Source organism: Phodopus roborovskii, unplaced genomic scaffold (genome assembly GCF_943737965.1).
Source record: "Phodopus roborovskii unplaced genomic scaffold, PHOROB, whole genome shotgun sequence".
Lineage (NCBI taxonomy): Eukaryota > Metazoa > Chordata > Mammalia > Rodentia > Cricetidae > Phodopus > Phodopus roborovskii.
The window spans coordinates 793,496-815,187 of record NW_026126616.1 but is presented as its reverse complement, the minus strand read 5'-3'; the positions used below and the strand labels follow the sequence as shown (position 1 = coordinate 815,187).

The 21,692-nt window shown below is 47.7% G+C and overlaps 1 protein-coding gene across 6 annotated transcripts in view; it reads left to right on the top strand.

Annotated features, from left to right (window-relative positions):
- Positions 1 to 1,651: 1,651 nt before the first annotated feature.
- Abtb3 (ankyrin repeat and BTB domain containing 3) overlaps positions 1,652 to 21,692 on the top strand; it is a 225,031-nt gene continuing 204,990 nt past the window's right edge. For all 6 annotated transcript variants that reach the window (XM_051206234.1, XM_051206231.1, XM_051206233.1 and 3 more), the window contains exon 1: positions 1,652 to 3,341. In XM_051206234.1, coding sequence (XP_051062191.1) covers positions 2,177 to 3,341 — 1,165 coding nt within the window. In that variant the 5' untranslated portion in view covers positions 1,652 to 2,176. The remainder of the gene's footprint in view (positions 3,342 to 21,692) is intronic.

Sequence of the window (21,692 nt, the reverse complement as noted above, 5' to 3'; positions counted from 1 at the left end):
AATCCCTCTTCCCCTCCCCCCTCAGCACCCAGTTGCTGGCATGCATTCTGCTGTCTATTACTGTGAGTGTGGTTCTTTTTAGAGTCATAAATAAATGAGGTATTTCCCTTAGTATAATGCTGTCTTTCAGACTGGTCATTTGTCATAAATGGCAAGGGTTCCTTCTTTTGGAGTCTGAACAATGTTCTATGTCTTTGCTATTGCAAATTATGCTTCAGTGAACACAGGGGTACAAACAGATCCTTCAGATAGTGGGTTTCTTCCTTTGGATGAAAATCCAGATATGGGGTTATTGGATCATATAGTACTTTTAACTAGTATTTGGGGGAAATCTTCAGCAATTTTTCCTCTTCAGCATTTTTTCCAAAATAGCTTTATTAATTTCCCTTCCCACCAACAGAGTATACTGTTCTTTTTCTCCACACCCTTGCTGATGCCTGTAATCTTTAGAATTTTTGATAACTGGCATCCTGACAGGCATGAGCTGGAAATTCGCCATGGTTTTGATTTGTACATTCCCTGATGTCCAGTGATGCTGAGTGTCTTTTCATACCTCTGTTGGCTGTTATTGGAAGTTCATTCATACCAGCAGTTCAAAGATGCCGTTCCATCACCAACTCATAATACATGCCATAACTCCCCAACCCAATGTGGAATCCAGACAAATAAATAGATGGTAGCTATCCAATGTAATAAGGGCCCAGACATTTAAAGTCCTCCAAGAGGGTGGGGTGGTAGGAACACCCAAGGTAGTTTTGGAAGATCTAGGTGGTGTTCTTGTAAAAGAAGGGTTGTGGAGGAGCTGTGGATCCTCAGATGAATACGGCATGGTTTCTCATAGGGTAGGTAGGGGACACACAAATAACAAAAGCACTGTCACCAGACACAGACATGCAGCAGACTCATGCATATATATTGCATTTTTCTTAGTTGAAAAAGAATATTTACCCTCTGCTCAAATGTACCGTTTTTGAAGCTGAGATATTTAGAAGACTATCTACCAGAAATGCAAAGTGACTGGAAACCACCCTGTGGCGTGCAAACCCTGGGACTTTAAATGATAGGGTCAGATTCCTGCAAACAAAAGTCTAGTGAGTCCTGGTGACAGGTGGTTTATGACTGGAGATTTGCTTTCCAGTGGCATCCGTCGGCCTGCCTTCTCTACTTTCCTGGTTTATTTCCCTCCAAGCTGGAGCGAACCCATACTGAGACAAGACACCAGGGTGAATTAGGGTGCCCGAAGGAGGAGGAAGACAAACATGTTTCTTGTGTAGGATGGTGGGAGGGAAAAAAATAATCCAAGACACCAAAACGGAAAGTGACCCTCAGGCAAGCACTTTGTGAACCACTGAGTGTAACAAACGACAATAGGGAGGTCATTCGCTGACTCTAACAGCGGGAACTAGGGGAGCGACAGTGGCAGGATGGCGGCTTCCATCTCCTTCTTCATGCTTCCATGGGTTCTGGTTTTAGGCCTCTGCTCCCTCCTAGCTGCAGTCCTGGTCAAGGCCGGGGGCGTGTCTGAGGGGCGGTGCCGCGTGGAGAGGAGGAATTGGGAAAAAAAAAAACTAAGTAATTAGCATTCCCCGATTCCATTGGCTATTATATGGCCCTGCTTTGCATACACCCGCCCTCTGGCTGCTTAGGCTGCTTAGGTTTGCTCCGGCTCAGCAGGGTTTTGCAGCCGCCTGGCTACGGCGCTTTATCGCGGGGCGGGAGCTCAGAGAGCTGCGGCCCGGATCCCGGAGCTGGGAGCCGGTTGCCCGCGGAGCTGCGGCGGCGCTATCTGGGGCGGTCTTGGTCCTACCGACACTGTGGCCAGCGTTCTGAGGCGTCTGCATCCGTCCGGTCCCAGGGAGGAGCGGGCCAGACACTTTTATTTTTGATGAAAGGCGCGGGTCCTGGCAGGAGCTTCCCTCCCGGCCTGGCTTGCGGCTCAGTGCGCCCTAGCTCTGGCCCCGACTCCAGAAGATGACTTCAGTCTCCGTCGTGCCTCTTCCAGTGGTGACGGCTCGGGGAGGCAAGCGAAAGTAGTGGCACTTGCTGACAACGCCAGGTGGGAAAGTGAGTCTGGGCGACGAGAACCCGGGCTGTCCCCGTGGCCCCCGGTGCCCACAGCAACTTGCCATTCCCTCCCCTGGGCTCCCTGGCGGCCGCAGCATGAAGTGGCGCAGCGATGGCCAGGAGAGGTAAGAAGGCGGTGGTGCGAACTCTGGAGGATCTGACGCTGGACTCGGGTTATGGTGGTGCGGCGGACTCTGTGCGCTCCTCCAACTTGTCTCTGTGTTGTTCTGACTCTCACCCGGCGTCCCCGTATGGCGGGAGCTGCTGGCCGCCTCTAGCTGACTCCATGCACAGCCGGCACAACAGCTTTGACACCGTCAACACTGCCCTGGTGGAAGACTCCGAGGGGCTGGACTGCGCTGGCCAGCACTGCTCGCGGCTGCTGCCGGACCTCGACGAGGTCCCCTGGACCCTCCAGGAACTGGAGTTGCTGCTGCTGCGCTCGAGGGATCCCCGGGCAGGCCCGGCGGTCCCCGGCAGCCTGCCTAAGGACGCACTGGCCAAGCTCTCGATGCTGGTAAGCCGGGCTCTGGTGCGCATCGCCAAAGAGGCGCAGCGCCTGAGCCTACGCTTCGCCAAGTGCACCAAGTACGAGATCCAGAGCGCCATGGAGATTGTGCTGTCCTGGGGCCTGGCGGCTCACTGCACTGCTGCCGCCCTGGCCGCGTTGTCCCTCTACAACATGAGCAGCGCTGGCGGCGACCGCTTGGGCCGTGGCAAGTCGGCGCGCTGCGGCCTCACCTTCTCCGTGGGCCGCGTGTACCGCTGGATGGTGGACAGCCGCGTGGCTCTGCGCATCCACGAGCATGCGGCCATCTACCTGACAGCCTGTATGGAGAGCCTCTTCCGGGACATCTACACGCGGGTGTTGGCCTCCGGGCTACCCCGTAGCTGTAGTGGTCCCTGCCCTGGCTCCAGCTCGGGTTCTGGCCCAGGCCCCGGCTCAGGCCCGGTTGCTGCCCCTGCTGTGGATAAAGAGCGCGAGACGCCTGGAGGGGGAGCGGCGAGCGGTGGCCCTTGCAGCGCAGCCAGTAGCGCCAGCGGGGGTAGTAGCTATTGCGCCCCACCAGCCACGGCGGCGACTGCGGTCCCGCCGGCCACAACCACAGCCACAGTCGTGGCCGCTGCCGCCGCCAACCACCATCACCACCACCATATGCTTCACGAAGCGCCCAAATTCACCGTGGAGACCCTGGAGCACACGGTCAACAACGACTCGGAAATCTGGGGGCTGTTGCAGCCCTACCAACACCTCATCTGTGGGAAGAACGCCAGCGGTAAGTGGCCACGCGGAAGCATCCCTTCTCTCACCCAACTCAGTCAACTCCGGGTTTAAGTTTGCCTCGTGTCCCCCTCCTGCGTCTTTGTGGCCACTTGCGCCGTCCACAGGCTTTGAGGTGGCGACCAGACTGGAGACAGGTAGAAACCCGCAGGTTCATTCCTGAGCTTGGGACCCGCGTAATTGACACTGGTAGTAAAGTCCCAGGACACACTCGGTTCCGCCCCCGCCCTTCCCCACCCCCTTCCCCCCCCCCCCCGCTGGGCCAGGAGATGGCTGCCTCCCGCAGCACGCGGGCAATATCCAACATCTTTTTATTTTACATTTAATTTAGTATGTTGTTTTATTCGGATCAGGCTTGAGACGTTTGAGTCTAGTGCATATGTTCTAGAACCCTGGTTTGATCCTCAAGGTGCCACATTCCAGTGCCATATTCGAGTGTGGGTAAGATCGTTTCTTTGCCATGCAGTTCTCTCACTTGCCCCGAGCCCTCTGGGGTCGCTGTAGGTGCGCTGGGAAGGCTTGGCTGGCTGTGGCGAAGGTGGAAGGGTAGTAGAGCTGCGTGGGCCTAAAAATGTGGAGAGAAGTGTACGTGTGTGTTTGGGGGGGTGGGGGTGGATGGCGACACTTGAATAGTTCCAAGCTTCCCCCGAGCAGTTTCTGAGCACCAAAACCCAGAGCTGTGGGGAGGTGGGAAGACCTAGAGAATTCCAATTTTCTGGCGCTGGAGGGCGATTTACATCTGTCACTTGGCTGAAGGAGAGCCTCCCCAGCAGCAAGAGGAAGGGGTTATCAGTTAAGGGCATCCTTTTCTGCCAGATCTGATATCCCCCCTCCATCGTGCTCCACTGGAGGGTGCTGGGTGGGTTTGAACCTTCGGTCCTGACGGCATAGGGGGTGGTACTGGGGCATTTGTTTTCTGGGGCTCGCGCTGGCGGTTCTGACTGCGAAAGCCTGAGCTAGACACTTCAAAGCTTCAATTTTCCACAGGAAATGGTAGAAGAGTAACTGGAGACTCTAAAAGCGAAATAAAACTTTGCTACATATTCCAGGCGGTTTGGCCCAAGGTTGCGTGGTCGGAGCGAAAACTCAGCCTTTCTGGGTAGATTTCATTCTTGTTGCAGCCTGTCTGTTTCCTCCAAGCCGAAGGAGAGGTGCATCTGGCCTGGCTTGACTTCTTGGGTGCCAAGAGTGTGCATGTGGGTGTGATCTCGCATGTGTGTGCGAGTGCCTTGTGAGTGTGCAAAGCATTGGTCCAGCAGGCTCCTGGGGCACAAGCTCCAGCTTACACCTTTTGTAAATTTACTCTAATGGATTCTCTGTATCCTGTCACCTGGATGTGATCATAGTGGGGGAGGGGAAGAAAAGAGCAAAGTGTGTGTGTGTGTGTGTGTGTGTGTGTGTGTGTGTGTTCCTGCGTGCGCTGGGGGAGGAGCTAGGATCAATCTTGATCCCCAATCCCTGAGATTCTTCTGTTTCTCTGTCAGAACCCGTCTCCCTTTGTTGTCCTAAGGTATACTCCCCAGAGTACAGGACACACACAGACATGCACAGACACAGGCGCTCGCTGCAAGCACACTGAACATCCCTCTGAGAATGGAAACATCTGGTGACAAAGTATGAGCCTCCCTATGTGCTTTTTCAGAAGGGGGGGATGCAAACCCCCAAGTTATAAATTGTTCTTTGTTTGGAAGCCTACCCTCACCTAAAAGCACAGACCTGCTTAGTTTTCCTCCCCTGTACCTCCCCCCCCCACCCACTCAACATCCCTTAGAGTTATCTCAGTACTCAACTCCTTAGCTTCCTCTTGGGGTTCTTTTTCTCCCTTACTTCTCTTTTATGTGGGATTCACATTACCCTTCCCCACTCCGAGGAAGCCCTAGGCAGCAAACACATGCATCCTGTCCCACCTCTGTCTGTCATTCTCCTAAGTTAGGGTTTGGGGTGACTTTCTGGGCCCACTTGTCTGCAGAATGCAGGTTCTCTCATAGCTCTTAGGCACCAATATTTTCCCAAACAGATTTTACTTTTAGGATCTTTAACCTCTTTTAAAGACAGCATTTGTGTTTATCCCTTTTGGAGTAAGGCTAATTTAAGGGGAGAGAAAACCACAGGGCTTGGTTTTGGGCAGGGTAAGTGAGTGTCGGTTTGGCTTTGAAGCCATCACAGACTTCCCCAAACCACACATCTCAACCCCTGGGACTCAGGGCTCTTCCTTCAGCCTTTTCTGGCCCCAAACATACTGTTATCTCATCTCGATCTCTTCATCTCTCTATGGGCTTGTTCAAAATAGCCGGGCATGCATACAGAACAGCTAAGGAATGAGTGATTAGTGTTTTAGGCATCCAAAACACACACTAAACATCAAGCCTGTTTCTTCAACTGTTCTGCACAGCAGTCTTCCTGACCTGCCAGCCTTACTGAGGACCACACATGTCCATAATGGATCTTCCCTCTCTTAACTTAGTAGCATCACTTATTTATTCATTTGTGGATTCATCTGTTCTTCAATATTTATTGAACACTTTTTAAATGACAGGGACTGAGCAGACACTGGGTAAAAGGCAAAATCAGCCAACATGTTCCTAGGACCAGGACCATTGTGTGTGTGTGTGTGTGTGTGTCCTCTGTGTTCCTTTTGTCTAGCACTACTGTCATTCTGGAGATGTAGCTCAATGAATAGAGCTCTGGGTTCAATCCCCAGCACTGAATAAACAACTCAGGCACGTAATACTAGCAGACAGAAGTGGAAGTTGAAAAACTAGAAGTTCAAGGCCACATAGCAAAGTTTGAGGTCAGTCTGGGTGGGCTACAAGAGACCTTGTCTCAAACAAATAAGCAAAAGTACTACTGTCATTTCCCTTGTACAATGCAAGAAACCGAGACACAAAAGGAGCTTCAGTATATTGCTTGTTTGAGTGCAGATGGTCTACTTCAGGACCCATACTCTTAGCCACTGCCCATATAACTTCAGCTACAGATGAGGTCCCCATCTTCAGGCCCATCCTACCTCATTATCCACACAACTGACTGCCGAGCTCCGTAAAGTTTTCTGGGTTTTGTTTTGTTTTTTGTTCCCACTTATACACCTTCTATATCTGACATTCTAAATTGGAAGTGCAGAATTTTGTGTGTTTTTTACATCTTTCAAGCTGAAGGGAGGACCTAACGCACAGCTAGAACTTACTTAATGCCCGTTGAATTGAGCAGCTTTTGTACTTTATTGTACAACAACGCTCTCAAAGAAGCTAACTGCCTTTTGTGCTTCTTGAATTTCATTTTTAATTATTAAGTGCATGCTTGTGTGTATGAGCAAATGTACCATGCAACCTATGAGGAGGTCAGGGTGAATTAAAAAAAAAAAAAAAAAAAGGAAGGATATGACTGCTCTGAAGTATGGTGGAAGAGAAGGTTGTAGATACAGTGTCATTACTCCCATGTAGCCAAAAGAAACTGGATGAGTCCCTAGCATTTCCCCCTTTTGTTTATTATAAAGGGTAAGGAACTAGGAAAGGGTGAGTGATGAGGTGTGAACCAGGGCCCTGTGGTTTTTAGACTGCTTCCTGTTGTCTGGGGGAAGGGCAGCCCAGTCCCTGGCCTGGATGGCAATCATACCCTGAAACAGGTAGGGACTGAGAGATGCTGAGAGAGCCTGGCAGCCAGGTTGACTTTCATCTGTAAATAGGCCCCTCTGTTAGCAATCTGTCTAGGGTTGGAGACCTAACATCCCAGCCTCTTTGTTGGTAATAAATGGTAATGGGTGATGCAGTCTTTTCTAAGACTACGTCTTGTTGACAATGGGTGCTGTTGTTGGGGACCCAAGGAGCTGGAATGCTGGTCAAGGTTGGGATAGGAGTGAAGGCCCTTCACTTGTGGTCCAGGTATGTGGGACCACCTGGGGCTAGGTGCCTTGGAGCAGTTTGTGAGCCTGGATGACCTGGGTTAGCCTCGCTGAGGCCATATAGGATGCAGATTCCGAGGGGACATAGGGTTGGCGAGTTTAGAACAGTTTTTAATCTAAAACAGTAGAAGTCAGAAGACACTTCTTGGGGGATCAATTCACTCCTTCCACCATGTGGATCCTGGGAGTCCAGCTCAGTTCATGCTTGATGGCCGCCTTGCCAGCAATAGAATCCTCTTTGGAAGGTTTTTTGACGTAGTCCCACACAGGCTGCCACCTTTGTAACTGCCTCTCCTTCGGATTTAGGTACTAAAACCACCCAGACTGGGGAACCGTGAAACTAGTGGGACTGACTTCAGAAAGCAAAGACCACAGGGGACCAACAGTAACTGGGCAGGGCTTGAGTCCAGCATTAACTGGGTGGGGCTTGGGTCTAACATCACCTGGACGGGTCTTGGAACATGGTCTTTGTGGTGTTGTAAAAACTCTTCAGACTTAGGTTTTTTTCAACGTTAATATTTATGTGTTTTTGAAGAGCCTGAGCATCAGGGAGGAGACCCCAGGGGCTGGTGGGGTTTCTGCGGGGTGTGACACTGAAAACAAGGAGGGGACAGAAGACTTTTGTCATGTCTTAGTCAATGTATCTTAAATGGAACTCAACCTTGAAAAGTTCTGGATCACCAACGATCTGCCCTCCTCCCTAAGAGGGCAACTCCTCTGCTCCTGTTCATCCCACATCTTCCCCCAAGTCCCCCTTCAGAGCGCCTGGCACATTGTGTTCTGCCACTTGTTGATTAAGTGAATGTAATCAACACATTCAATCTTTAGGCTGGCAAACTTGGCTTTTGTAAGGGTAGTTTCTATGGGATCAACTTCCAAGGCCACACCTCCTGGCTTTGGATTCCAAGGCTGCTGTTCTCCAGTTGTTTGTTCTTGGAGTTCCAGAGGCAGCCCTCAGCTGTAAAATGAAGTTTGTAATTAGGAGATTGTTTGTCCTAAGGATGTCAGTCTGGTGCCTGGTAGGGGTAAAATGATGGTGGCAGCTGTGATGATAATCTGTCGCACTGAATCCATGTCCCCATATGCTCAGTGTCGAGGGAGCCAGCAGAGACTGCACTTTAATTGGGTCTCCATTTCTTTATATGGCTAGGATCACATAGTTCCATGTATTTACTTCAGGACCTGACCTGTGAGCATAACTCCATGACCCAAGAAAGAAACTTATCTTATTTCACTGAAAAAAAAAAAAAAAAAAAGATGTCTTCAGGGAACTTCTGAGTGATAGACATGTCCCATTGCTGATAGAGGTATGGATCTAATTTGCCCAGATACACCCATCAATTAATGTAGCTTTGCGCATTTCTCTGTATTGTAAGATAGCCTTCGGGAGAGGGGCATTCTCCCCACAAAAGTCATAGGGATCCTTGCAATAATATTTTGTCAGACATTCAGAAAATTTCAGGGAAGGCTGAAAGAGGCCAAAGCAGAGAAGGACTTTTTGTTTGGAAACATCCAGTCTACAGTCTTAGTTCCTCTGTCTTTTAGCTGGTGAGTTACTGTGATGAGTTTTGTTTTATGCATCCATGTGATGAGGCTCACACAAAAAAAGAGAAACACACATTTATAAAACCAAAGGAAATGCAAACCTACCACGGAGGACAATTAAAGGGTTTAGCCCCAATCTGGTCTGTGGAAGTGCCAGCTTACTAATACAGCTCGGTTTTAAAAGCAGGTTATTCAGGCTGCTGCTAACAATGCTTTTGGCTTCTTCATGGTCTCTCTGCTTTCATGGATCTCCAATCACTTTATAAACATTAATTAACATGAGCCCTTGCCTCAGCAGGGCTGAGGTGGGTTGGTTGGCTCTCAGGTCCTCTCAGGTCTTCACTAAATGCTTGCTCAACAGTTTTCCCACCATGGAGCTGGTTGTGCCGTTCTGTGTTGCATTGTGGCTCTACTGGACAAAATGTCTCAAGAGGAACTTGGTGTCTTCAGGGAGGCTGAAAAACTGTCTCAGGAGCCCCACAACGCTATACCTTTGGACTTAGAGCACATTTTTAATTAACTGGCTCTTTGTAAATTAAAGCTAGGAATTTGGGTCAGCAGAGGTTTATTTATTTATTTATTTATTTATTTATTTATTTATTCTATTTTATTTTTGTGAGGGCATGTCAGTTCCTCGTTGGGGCATTTGCAAGTTGTGTGTTTCCTGAAATATCATAATAATGGCCTACTAAACACTGAGGGATCAGTTGGAGGCCTGAGGCCATAGTCTCCCTGAATTGCAAGAATCCCCTGGTTCTAAGTCTGTTGCTACTTGTAGCTTTGGACAGATAATAAGTGCACTGAAAGGTAAATATAAACCTGCCATTGACTCTGGGGTTAGACATCCCAGTCAGCACCATGTTTCCCATCTGTAAAATGTGTATCTACTGTAGGAACGATAGCTACACTTGCAATGATTTTTATGGACCAGGCACTGTTTTTTAATGACTTCTATGGATTATAATTGTTACAGTCACATCAGTTGATATAAAAGACCATCTCCAAACCTCAGTAGAAGGTCATTCTTGTTTGCCTAAACTCTGGTTGGGTGAAATGTGGGCTGGAGGAAGTCGGAAGTGTCATTTAGGTACCAAGTCCTGGCTGATAAGGAGTTTTGCTTTGTGTATCTTCAGTGTGTCCCCTGTAGCAACTTCTTTGCATCCATCCAGCCAACAGACGGAGGAAGTCTGACAAAACAAGGGGCTTAAGAAAGCTCTTTACAGAACAAGCTACTTTGTTCATGAATCACTGTCCATATATGTCCTGTTACCAAACATGTATATACATGTCTTCATGTCATTTTCTTTCCTCTCTGACCATTGCTTCTGACTTGGTATTCAAGATCTTTGCATGATTCTCAAACCCATTCATTGCATTTAATTGGGCTATTCATGGCTTAGGCATCTGTACCTAAAGTGATGTGTTACTGTCTATCTGCATCCACATACCACATTACAACAGGATGGGGTAAACACAGAGAAACTCCCTCTCCGAAAAGGGACTCATGAGAGATGCCTGGCAGGCACTGGTCCTTAGTAGTTATGAGAGCTTGTCAAGTACACCCTGTGTGCATGGCGATGGGTGATATTTTTGGATTAGACCTGGATTCTGCTCTCTGGGAAGAATTTGCTGGTTCATTGTTCTCCCCACTCCCAGCTCTATCCAGCATAAAGACTTTCTTTTTCCTTTATTCTTCTTGGCCACACTCGAAGTGGGTCTTGCAAGAGATGGCCTCTTCAAAGGCCCTAGATCTTTTGTAATAGAGTTTCTTCCCTTGAACTTGTGGGCATCAAGGATTATTCCAGTGCTCTAAACCTAAGACTTTAAAATCCAAGCTTAGAGATTTTTTTTTTTTGCCAGTGCAATTTAGTGAGATTGTCATCTGTGTCAAAGTATTAGTCAGCTTTGAGTCACTATGCTGAAATGCATGAAGCAACTACATTTACAAAGAAAAAAGGTTTGTTTAACTCATGCAAGGTCAAGGTGCCTGATTTGCCTCTCTTCCATCAAGGATTACATGGAATTTGCAATTGCAGGTGTCAATGATTAAAATGTCTGTTAGAGTGGGGTCACCTTTTAAGTCAAGGATAGAGAGAAAGATGGGACTAAACTGAGGCTTTTAAGCATTCTTTTTAGTTGAACTACCGAAGAGTCACTTAGCCACTTTCCAATGGACATCCACAGGGACTCAACTAGATCCCACCAATCAGAAGTGCCACCTTGGGAATCAAAATTTTAATCACAATGAACTCTTGGTGGATGCTCAAACTGCTCCTAGCGGACATCCAGAGTGTTAACAGCCATACTCACAGTTATTGTCTGAGCCAAATTTTATAGCCTGGATCATTCCTTGCATCTTTATAATCCCCCTCACTTCTCTTTCTTTCTTAAGTTCATGGCAAGCACGAGGAAGCTATTAGGCTTATGGGGAGGTGATGAGAGATGTTATTCCATATATATTTCTCTTATTGGTTGATTAATAAAACACGGATTGACCAGGCAGGAAGATAGGCGGGGCTAGGAGAGGAGGAGGATTCTGAGAAAAGTAGGCAGAGTGAGCCCAGTGGACAGAGTCATGATGCTGCTAGAGGAGTAACACCATGCTGGGTATTTCCGGGTAAGCCACAGCCTCATGGCAACACTTAGATGGATAGAAGTGGGTTAATAATTAAGACTGAGCTAGTCAAATATAAAAAGCCCTAGTCATTGGCCAACAGTATTATAATTAATATAAGTCTTTGTGTGTTCATTTGGGGCTGATGCAGCTGTGGAACCAGGTTGGTGGGAAGAGCCATTTGTAACAGGGAGGTTTACAGCTCTAATCTTGTACTTATTTCACTTAAACATCATCTTAATTTTTCCTCTTATTGTTTGGGGGTCTAGAAATTGTTGTCTTTTTCACATCTCCACTATTCCTTTCTAATTTAATCTGTAAACTGGTTTATTTGTACTGCTAAACTCAGAGTTTATCATCACATTCTATTACCACATCTCCGCTAACCTCTTTCTATGGAGCTACAGCTCATCGGGCCTGAGTTCTGATATCTGAATTGAACCAAACATTTTGCCACTGCACAACACGGGGCTTCAGTGTTCCACCTTCTAATCACGTCACATGTATTAAGCACCTCACTTCTGGTAACAATGTCTATATTAGTTAGAGTAAGACTAATTGATATATCTGGTGAATCCTGATATCTTAGTGGCAGAGCACAATAAAATTGCTTTCTGGGATGGGAGTGTAGCTCAGTGGTAGAACATTTCTAGCACGCACACTACCTTTGATCTATGGCACTGCAAAAAAACAACAGCAAATTTTGTTTCCCTTTTCATGTAGGCTCTAGCTTATGGGAAGAGTAAGAACGATAGAGTTGTTTCATGGAGGTTTTTGTGGGACTGACTGTTCTGGGCATGGATATGCCATCTGTTTTCCATCCCAATGACCACTACTCTGACTCATGGTCTTAACTAGATGCAAAGAAGCTGGGAGTTGTGATTTCATGATAAGCAGCCAATGCCCCAACCTCAATTTTACACTGTTTAGACATCTAGCCACTTCAATACCTGTAAGTAAGTATTATTACCAACACTATTTTACAGATTGAGAGGCTGAGGAACTTTTCCATAGAACATTGTTGGGTGCCATAATAAATACTTAATGCGGTGGCTATTATTTTTAAATGCTTATGTAGTCCTAGACTCTGCTTAAATAGTGTACAAGTAATCAGATTCGGGATTCAATACTTACTGACTGGGAAATTGGGTAAGTCATTTAAACTCTCCATGACTGCCTTCTCTTGTTCAGTCAGACTGTCGATGAAGCATAATCCGCAGGGTTTATGGGTGACTTTAACCTGTTCCTTATAGCTCTCTCTGATCCAGCACATGGTACCACTCGGGGGGGGGGGGCTGTGGTGAGCATAAGGAGTCTGTAAGTGTGAGTCATCCCTTCTCTTTCTCTGAATGCCTCCAGGAAGCTCTGAGGGGTCCCGTCCTGAGCCACGGCTGACTTGCCTCTTGCAGGTCAGGGTAGGTTTAGTATATTTTCAAATGATGACTTGCATGGAAATTGTGCCTCTGGCAATGGCTACTGAGGTGAGGTCCACAGAGCCATGTGAGTTTGAGGTGGAAAAAACATTTGGATTATGAAGTAAGGTCAGAGCTGTGCTTGGGAGGAGAGAATTGTTAGGACTGATAATGTCTAGTGCACTGGATTTCAATGGGTGCTCCTAGTCAGCGTCCTGCCTGGGTCATGGTGGTGACACAGGCCTACAGGAAGCCTGCCAAGGAGGATGTGACAAGGATGTGACCCCATAAGAGGCCAGTGCCCTCACCCAAAGAGCAAGAAGTTGAGGAGAGCAGAAAATCTCTGCCCATTGTTAGCTCTGGTCCTAGTCTCTTCCTGTCTTTCCCTACCCCTGCGCCTGTCTTCTGCAGACACAATTTTGGGGCTAGTTATGGGCTACTTTTCAAGATGGAGATATTCACATTGACAGATAATTATCAATAAGTATTCGGGAAAGAGTGGGACGCTTGGGAGATCCAAATGGGAATTCCAAGCACAAAAGCCTCTTAAAGTCATGAAGTGGGAGAGGCTTTCTCTTGGTCTTCATCACTCCCAAGCTCCATAAAGGACCTCAGGGGGTGGGGGAAAGTAAAGAACTGTCCAGCCTTCATTGGCACATCCCCTGACAGCCTTACTCATCTCTCATAAATCGTATTGGCACAGGACTTTTGTACAAATAGTCAGTTTGAAAGCTCTAGCCTGGAGCCCATGAAGGGCTTCCTGCCTTAACATCACAGAGCTCTGCATATCAAGGGCTTCCTGCTCTAACATCCCAGAGGCTCTGGATACCTGAGCTCAGAACCCCAAAGCTTGATACAGAGGCTCCCCAGAAGCAACTGGGCCAGAGGTTTTGGGAGGAAAGAGAGAGGTGGATTCTGAGCTCAGAACCCTTTGGTAGAGCTCCAGATGGGGGAAGAGACCCACTATTGGAACTAAACTGATCTGGGAGCTTCAAACAACTAGATGTTTCAAAGCAGGAGGTGCTGTCTGGTCGTTAAGGATTCTGCTTTTCATCTGTGCAGGGAAGGAATGTGCCCCTTCTGTGGCACATCCTTACTCCCCAGGTGCCACTTCTGATTCTAGGGAGCAGAGGCAGAGCTCATCAAAGTCATCTCTGAACCAAAAATATCCCTGTCCAGCCAGACACTTCTCAACCTTCCAAGCCAACGTGCTTGCTGTCATTGGTCAGGGCCAGCAGTGGCATCTGGGGCTCCCAGGAGGCTGTCTGTTAAAACTGGCTTGTTCTGGAACTCGGGGAGGTTTGCTTTTCATCCTAAGAAGTTCTGTGGCTGAACAGACAGGATCGGTCCTGATTCCCAGACCCTGATGTAAGAAAGTGGGGATGTGAGGCCACCAGGACTCATAGGGCTTAAGTTATTTATTCAGAAAGCTGTCTGATCTGTTTGGTTTGAGCACTGTCAGTCTGCGGCTCAATCCCGGCACTGTCCTTGGCCAGCTTCACAGCTTTGGGAAAGTCCTTGTGATGCAGTTTCTCCCCTCAGCAGTGTGGCTGCCTCAGTGTTTAGGGACTAAAGCGAAATAACCCATCATTTATAAACACTTAGTAAGGGCTTGGTACACTCCCAAGTATGTCACAGCACTTAGTTTAACTACGCTAGTAACATCTACTGGCCACGTCCCCTCCCTTCTACAGCACTTGGTACACAGTAGGCACCTAACCACGTTTGTTTAGTGAGTGAATGGGACCCTGAGACCATATTCAATGAAACAGGAGTTTGTTTGATACACTGCCATCTCCCCAACACTTAGGAGAGTATTTAGGGCTTGGTTAATGGCTAAGCCAAGAGCCCCCGGATAACCACGGTGTAGGTGGCTGGCTGTTAATCTGCCTTTGTGTTTCTGAATTCTAAAAACCCTGCATTTCAGAGCTTGCTTTTCTGAAGAGCAGGAAGGAACACTCATCGCTCCTTTGTGTCTCCATTCTGGGTGGGAAATGGCACTATCCCCTAGTTCAGAATCAGCTGCCATGTCATTGTGGACTCTTGGATCTTTGAGCTGTGAGACACTCCTTGAAGGCTACACCTTCATGCAGTCTGGACGTCAGCTGGGTTGGGAATGGGCGGTTTCACAGACTTCCCTGGGGTCACCACCCCTAGCAGGTAAGTGTGGTGGGTAAAAGAGGATGCTGAACCTTACAGGCAAAGCGTCCATACTGCCCGGCCAAGTGTGGATATCAGCCCTCTAAAACCTAGGGTGATGTCTCCACGGTACATGTGCCTTGGTGCAGCAACAAGGCTTTGATCTCTGCTCTTACCTGTGATCTTGTTCAGTGAGCGGCCTACGTGCCAGCTTTTGCAGAGCACTATCCAAACCCATCTCATTTAATCCCTCCTGCACTTCCTAGAGCAGCAGCATGACCTCTTCACCACACAGCCTAGCAAACTGATACAGGCTGTTGGCTGGCTCAGAGCTGTACAGAGAGGGCTTAGGAGCTAGACACAGCACTAGCCACCCAGCCCACCGTCCCACACCCTGCTGTGAGCCACACTGGCAGCCCATTGCAAGACTCCATTGTGGCATACCTAATATTCTTTTTGCGGAGAACAGGGTTGAGGCAGGGTCTCACTATACAGCTCTAGCTAGCCTGGAACTTGCTGTGTAGACTAAGGTGGCCTTGAACTCAGGGAGAGCCACTTGCTTTTACTGGGTTCTCAAGGGCTCTGATGGTGTGAGAGGTAGCCCCAGAGAAGGAGTTCAGTGCCTTGAAGTGGAGTCAGGGGCAGCCATCAGGTGAACTATCAGTTATTTGGATCCCTTAGGTCTCCTTGTGTGTGCTCTTGTTCTCTCTGCTTTCCCTTCTAATCCAGTGGGTCTCAGCCTTCCTAATGCTCCTTTGATACAGTTCTTCATGTTGTGGTGACCCGCAACCATAAAGTTATTTCATTGCTACTAAATAACTGTAATTTTGCTACTGTTAATGAATTGTAAGAATAGCTGATATGCAGGGTTTCTGATTGGTGACCCCTGTAAAAGGAGTTTGCCCTACCCCAAGGGGTTGTGACCTCCAGGTTGAAAACCACAGTCCTAATCCTTCATCTGGGAAATGCTTCAGTGCCTACTAAGTGTCAGACAAGCACACACTACTGCGAGTGTCACTGCTGGTTTTGTGACAGAAAGGACTGTAGCCATTTTGCCCTAAGAGCACTGTGACACTTAGTGATTCCAATACTTTACCAGAGCTGGTTTAACCTAGAATTGACTCACTCAGTCCCGTTTTCTCTTCCCTCCTCCCCTGGGGACCAACCGAACCTGCCATGGGGTGGAACTGAGGGCCCTATAAGATTGGAGGTGATGCATAGTATTTATCAGCATACCATGACCATACTTTTGGGCCCTTAGTGTCTTATCCTCCCAATCTTCTGTCATTCCTCTCTATTTTATCACAGCCACCACCTGGAATAGATACTCATATCCTAATTTACTCAAGAAGAAGTAGAGTGGGAGAGACCAAGTGTCCAAGGGTCAGGCAGCGTAGGTATCATTTGAGCTCCTGCTCTCTGTGGTTTGGAGTAGTGCCTTTGCACACTGCTGTGCTTCGGAGTAGTGTCTTTACACATTGCTAGGGCTCAGCTGTTTCAAGAACCTAAATCAAGCATCCTATGGTGGAGGGAGCCCCAGGGGACTCATCGCAAGGCTGGTCAGGACACACTGTTGACCCTAACCTTTGGGTGTCCCAGATATTGGAGGTATTTTGTCCCCTACCCTGCACTGTATGCTCTGACCCCAGTGGCATCTGCCCCTAGCCTCACCCTTCCTTGACTGTAGGAGACAGAAGATTTCCCCAGGAGCCCTGAAGACAGTTTGCTTGGGCCTTAGATGCAACTTCTTGGTTGTCAGGGAGCCCTTACCACATGCTCTCTGAAAGAAGACAGCGGCTAAAGGAAAGTAACCGCAAGATCATCCTGGAGCTTCTGTGGCCCTACAGAGGACCACTGAGCCAGCTGCCTTTCCATTGGCTCAGAAAGAATGGGTCAACTCTCCAGCTCCCTGTGGAGCTGTGACACTTAGTGATTCCAATACTTTACCCCAGTGACAGCCTTTCCTGAGAGACCAGGGCTCGTTAGGATTGGGTTATTCCTGAAGGAGCACACATGTGCAGTGGAATACACGTTGTGTCGTCATGCTAAACTGGCCTTTGCTGCACTGGGTACTGAAAAATGGAGCTATCTCAGTGAAAGTCATCTACCTTTGCTTCATTTGGCAAATGTGAACGGAAGGGATGTCACATGCTAGAAGGCTTATGCTTCCTGCTCATGGAGTCGGCTGTGGTCGTCCACCATGCCCCACGTTTTCCTTCAGTGAAGGAGTTTGCTGTGGCAGTGGAGTAGGTGACTCTGTACATCCATCTTGGAAGCTATCAAGAACAGCTGGCTGTTCCATTTGGATAAAACAACGGAAGTGTTAATACCTCAGGAGTACAGAAAACAGGTAGCTGGAGCATATAGTCACACGAATGTGCATGTTATGTTTTCTCTGTGTGTGTACAGATATATGCATATGCTTTCCACGCACATGCATTTTCACACATATGTTATATTTTGAGTTTGCAGGTGTGTGTGCTTATGAATGCTTGTATTTATACTGTATGTAGTCATGTGCATATGCACTGTGCTTACGTGTGTGTGCATGTACCTGTGTGTATTCATTCATGTGCTATGTTCCTGTGTGTTCATAAGTATTTGTGCTCACAAATGTGAGGGCATGTGTTGTGTGTATGTGTACATGTGTTACACATGTGTGTGTATCCCATGCACACACAACCATGTATGCACACAAGTGACTATATCAGCTTGGTAGAATTGTCCAAATTCACTTGCTGTAGGTCATGGCTGTTCTTGGTTGTCAACTTGACTACATCTGTGAGGGATTTTTTTCTTAATTAAATGCAGATTAAAAGACCCACTTTTAATCCGGAACTTTTGAGGTAAAGAGTATATATCTTTAATCCTTATCTATTGAGGTGGGAAGATTACCTTTAATCTTGGCCACACCTTCTGCTGGAAGCCTGTATAAAGGACATAGAAGAAGGAAGCTCTCTGCTTGCCTTCACTCTTATGCAAGTCCATTCCTTCACAGATGTTAGAGCCTACTTCTTTTAGATTCCAGCATATCCTGAAGACCAGGTGAGACCTCCAGCCTCTTGGACTGAATAGCTGCTGGGTTCTTGAACTTTCCATTTGTAGACACCCATTGTTGGACCAGCTGGACCACAGCCTGTAAGCCAATCTAATAAATACCCTTCTTCCGTGTGTGTGTGTGTGTGTGTGTGTGTGTGTGTGTGTGTGTGCTCTTTCACATATTCTCTCTCTCTCTCTCTCTCTCTCTCTCTGTGTGTGTGTGTGTGTGTGTGTGTGTGTGTTTTATTCCTCTAGAAATCCCTGACTAATACATTGTAGTTTTTGAGTTCAGGCTGGGTTTCATTGGCTAACATTTGTATACATTCATGGAGGAAATCCTGAGATCTTCATAGACCCTCACATCTGGCAAACACGCCCCTCTGTATTCACAGTGAATAGTGAAACAAGTGTGTGATGTTTTGCTTTGGGTGTTTGCTCAGTCCCTCCAGAGAGGATCTCTGCTGGAAGGACCACATCCTTCTACTACTAGGATTATTGCATCTGCCACGGTGTCCAGAGCCTCTGAGCCCTGCTCACCATCCCTACTCAGAACATCCAGGAACCTCTGGACCATAGGCAGCCTCTTACGGGAGCCTTTTTTAACCATCTCTCCTCATGACTGATATCCTGGAACATCTCTTAAGGAGTGCATGGTTAAATGCAAACCTCATCCTGGAACTCCCAGATCCTGCCTTAGAGGAACGTGTCTGAAACAGACACCCCCTCCCACACCTGCACTCCTGACTCCCAGCTTCCGTTCAGGGTGCCTGCCAGGACTGATTCTATTCCTACCCTCTTAGCCTTACTCACCAACTCAAGACTGCATCTCTTTCCCTTCTCTAGGTGTCCACGCTCTTGCTAGCTGTGCGTAAGGCGCCTCAGGGGGGCATTGTCCACACCTCACACTGTTAGAAACTCTTCGATGCTTGCAGCTACGCCTGCTCTTCTTGAAGCCACAGGGCCCTTGGAAGTTGGGTTTGGATTTTCTAGTTAATCTGTGTCTTTTCTGCTCTCCACTCACTGAGGACACTTCCCAATCAATATTCCTCCAGTTAGAACACAGGCTCACTTCCAATTAAAGCAGAGGTGAATGTCTCACACTTGACCAATAGAGATACTTGATTTAAATGCACTGGCGAACCCAATGCCAGATTACATTTGGCAGACATCAAACTGAAGCAAGGTGGCTGAAACAAGGTAGGGAGTTGATTTTCTGTCCAAGGCAAGTAAATAGCCCATGGCTAGGAGATGAGTTGTATGGCATCTGAGGCTCCTTCTGTGTTTCTGCCCTGCAATTCTTTGCACATGGTATCCAGTTGCAAGGTAGCTTCATAGTCCTAAGATTCTGAAAGTAGCTGTACATGGCTGCTACAGCTCCAACAATCACATATACATCTTATGCGAGATGAAGAATAATGAAGGGAAGAAATTGTGCCTACAGGTGAATCCCATTCTTGGACATGACTTGTCCCCTCTAAAACTCATGTTGCAGTTTGTTTCAGATGGGACGCTCCTGTAGCTGGGACTGGGGTCAGCTGTTCCAGGATTTCCCTAATTAGAGGAGGTGCTGAAACCCCCAAAGAAAAGCTGAGCAACCCAGGGAGGGATACAATGAGAGCAACAACAACAGTCAGCTAGTGATGTTGTATTCCCAGGGGACAGGAGTGGAATGGGACAACGCATGAACTATGAGCTAAGAGGAACATGAGGATGAGTTAGGGAGGAGATGGCCACCCAGTCCTGGGCTCTGTCCTGACCATATTCCCAGTGTTTCACAAGACTTTCTCATTTGATATCCAGAGTAATCTAATTCCACATGATATAAGCTGTCACCAGACCCACTTACTGAGGACGCTAAGTGATATGTCTGAGACCCCTTCTCGAGTAAGCAGCAGAATCGGGGTTCATCTGGGGCTGTTGAGAGTGGGGTCTACATCGACTCCCTTTCAACCCTGGGAGAGCCATTGTGGGATACTCCTGGGACGCTTTCCCATCAGAGCTCAGGGAAGACAAAAGCAAAGGCTAAACGTAGAGGCCTTTGTGGCAGAACCTCAGTGAAGGAAGAGCGGTGGGCCTTGAGGAGAGGCACCCCAGGTCAGGACACAGCAGTCAGATGTCTCAGAAGATGATGATCCTTCGTATTGGACTGTTCTTTTAGCGACAAGCAGTGAATGTACGAGACACAGGGCCCTCGACTGCCCGCTGCCCCATCCCTTCTGACCTTTCAGAACTGAGGAATTGCGTCAGGGCTCTCAGGGGCCAGGCACAAGAATGGAGTGTTTCTGTGATGTTTTGCAGTGACCTTAACAGCCAGGAGGTAATTGGGGTTTCATCTGATCTCTTTAGAATGCTATCACTTAAAGCAGCATGCCATGTTCTGCAAACCTCTACAGCAACTCTAACACTTCCATTTTCATGGGAGCCAGGGAGTCACTTCAGCTGATAGCTGAGATGTTGGTATTTCACTTACTGAAGCAGTCTTCATGCCTTGGGGAGTGTTAATTTAATACTAGTTCTGTGTGGCTGAAATTTATGGAGTCATATATGATCCTTGCCCTGTTTTAGACTAGGAAGTATACTATTGAATAAGATGGATACAGAAGTTTCAATTAAAAATTGTTACACAATAAACAATCCCAAGAGTATTGGAGATATTTCTCAGCTCTTAAAGGCCTTGCTTTCTATATAAGCAAGCATGAGGACCTGAGTTTTTTTTCCCCAGAACTCACATAAAAATGGTGGGCATGGTGATACTCAGTAATTCCACTACTGGGGAAGCATGCAGTACTCCTAAGGCCTGCTTGGCAGCCAGGCTAGGCTACTTGGTAAATCAGGCTAATCAGAGACTCTGTCTCAAAGAAGCATGGTAGGTAATTCCTGAGGAATGATGTCCAAGGTTAACTAGCATAAACACACACACACACACACACACACACACACACACACACCAACAACAACATAGTAGCAAGCTATTTTATTTTGACCTCAGGTTTGTGTGTCAGGAGCTAAGAAAGGGGTCTACAAGGTAGGCAGTTCATCCTGGGTACAGTGGAGCCAACTTGGTGGATGGGGCTGATAAATATATCCACACGATAGCACCTGTACTGGTGTGTTTGGCATCTTGATGCTTCCGGACTCTTCTCTGTATTATAGCTAGTTTTTCAGGGCTCATCCTACACATGGCTCTCACAGCAGGGCTCTCCTGGGGCAGTCACTCCTCTTACACAATGGCTGGTCTCCAAGAGTCAGGAGTGGCTAAAAGCCCAGTCCAAAAGTAGTGTGATGTCACTTTTGTCATCCTTGGCCAGAAGACCAGGCAATGACAAAGTAATGCTGACAGGAAGTGTGGGCATAGGAGGCTTCACCTCTTTGGAAAATGATTGGCCACATAGGACATCAGAATGCACTTACTGTGCAAGGGCTGGGGAGGTGACTCAGTCGGTAAAGTACTTGCCACACACGAGGACCTGAGTTTGGTCCCCAGAACTCACATAAAATGCTTGTGCGGGGGTATGCACTCATAATCCAGCAATAAGGAAATGGAGACAGGTGGGTCCCTATGCCCCAATAGCCAGTCAGCTGCACCATTAGTGAAAAAAAGCCTCAAAAAAGCAAGACAGATGGATCCTGAGCAAAAATATCTATCTACACACACATGCATATGTGTGCATATGTACCTGGACACGAGCATGCACACAC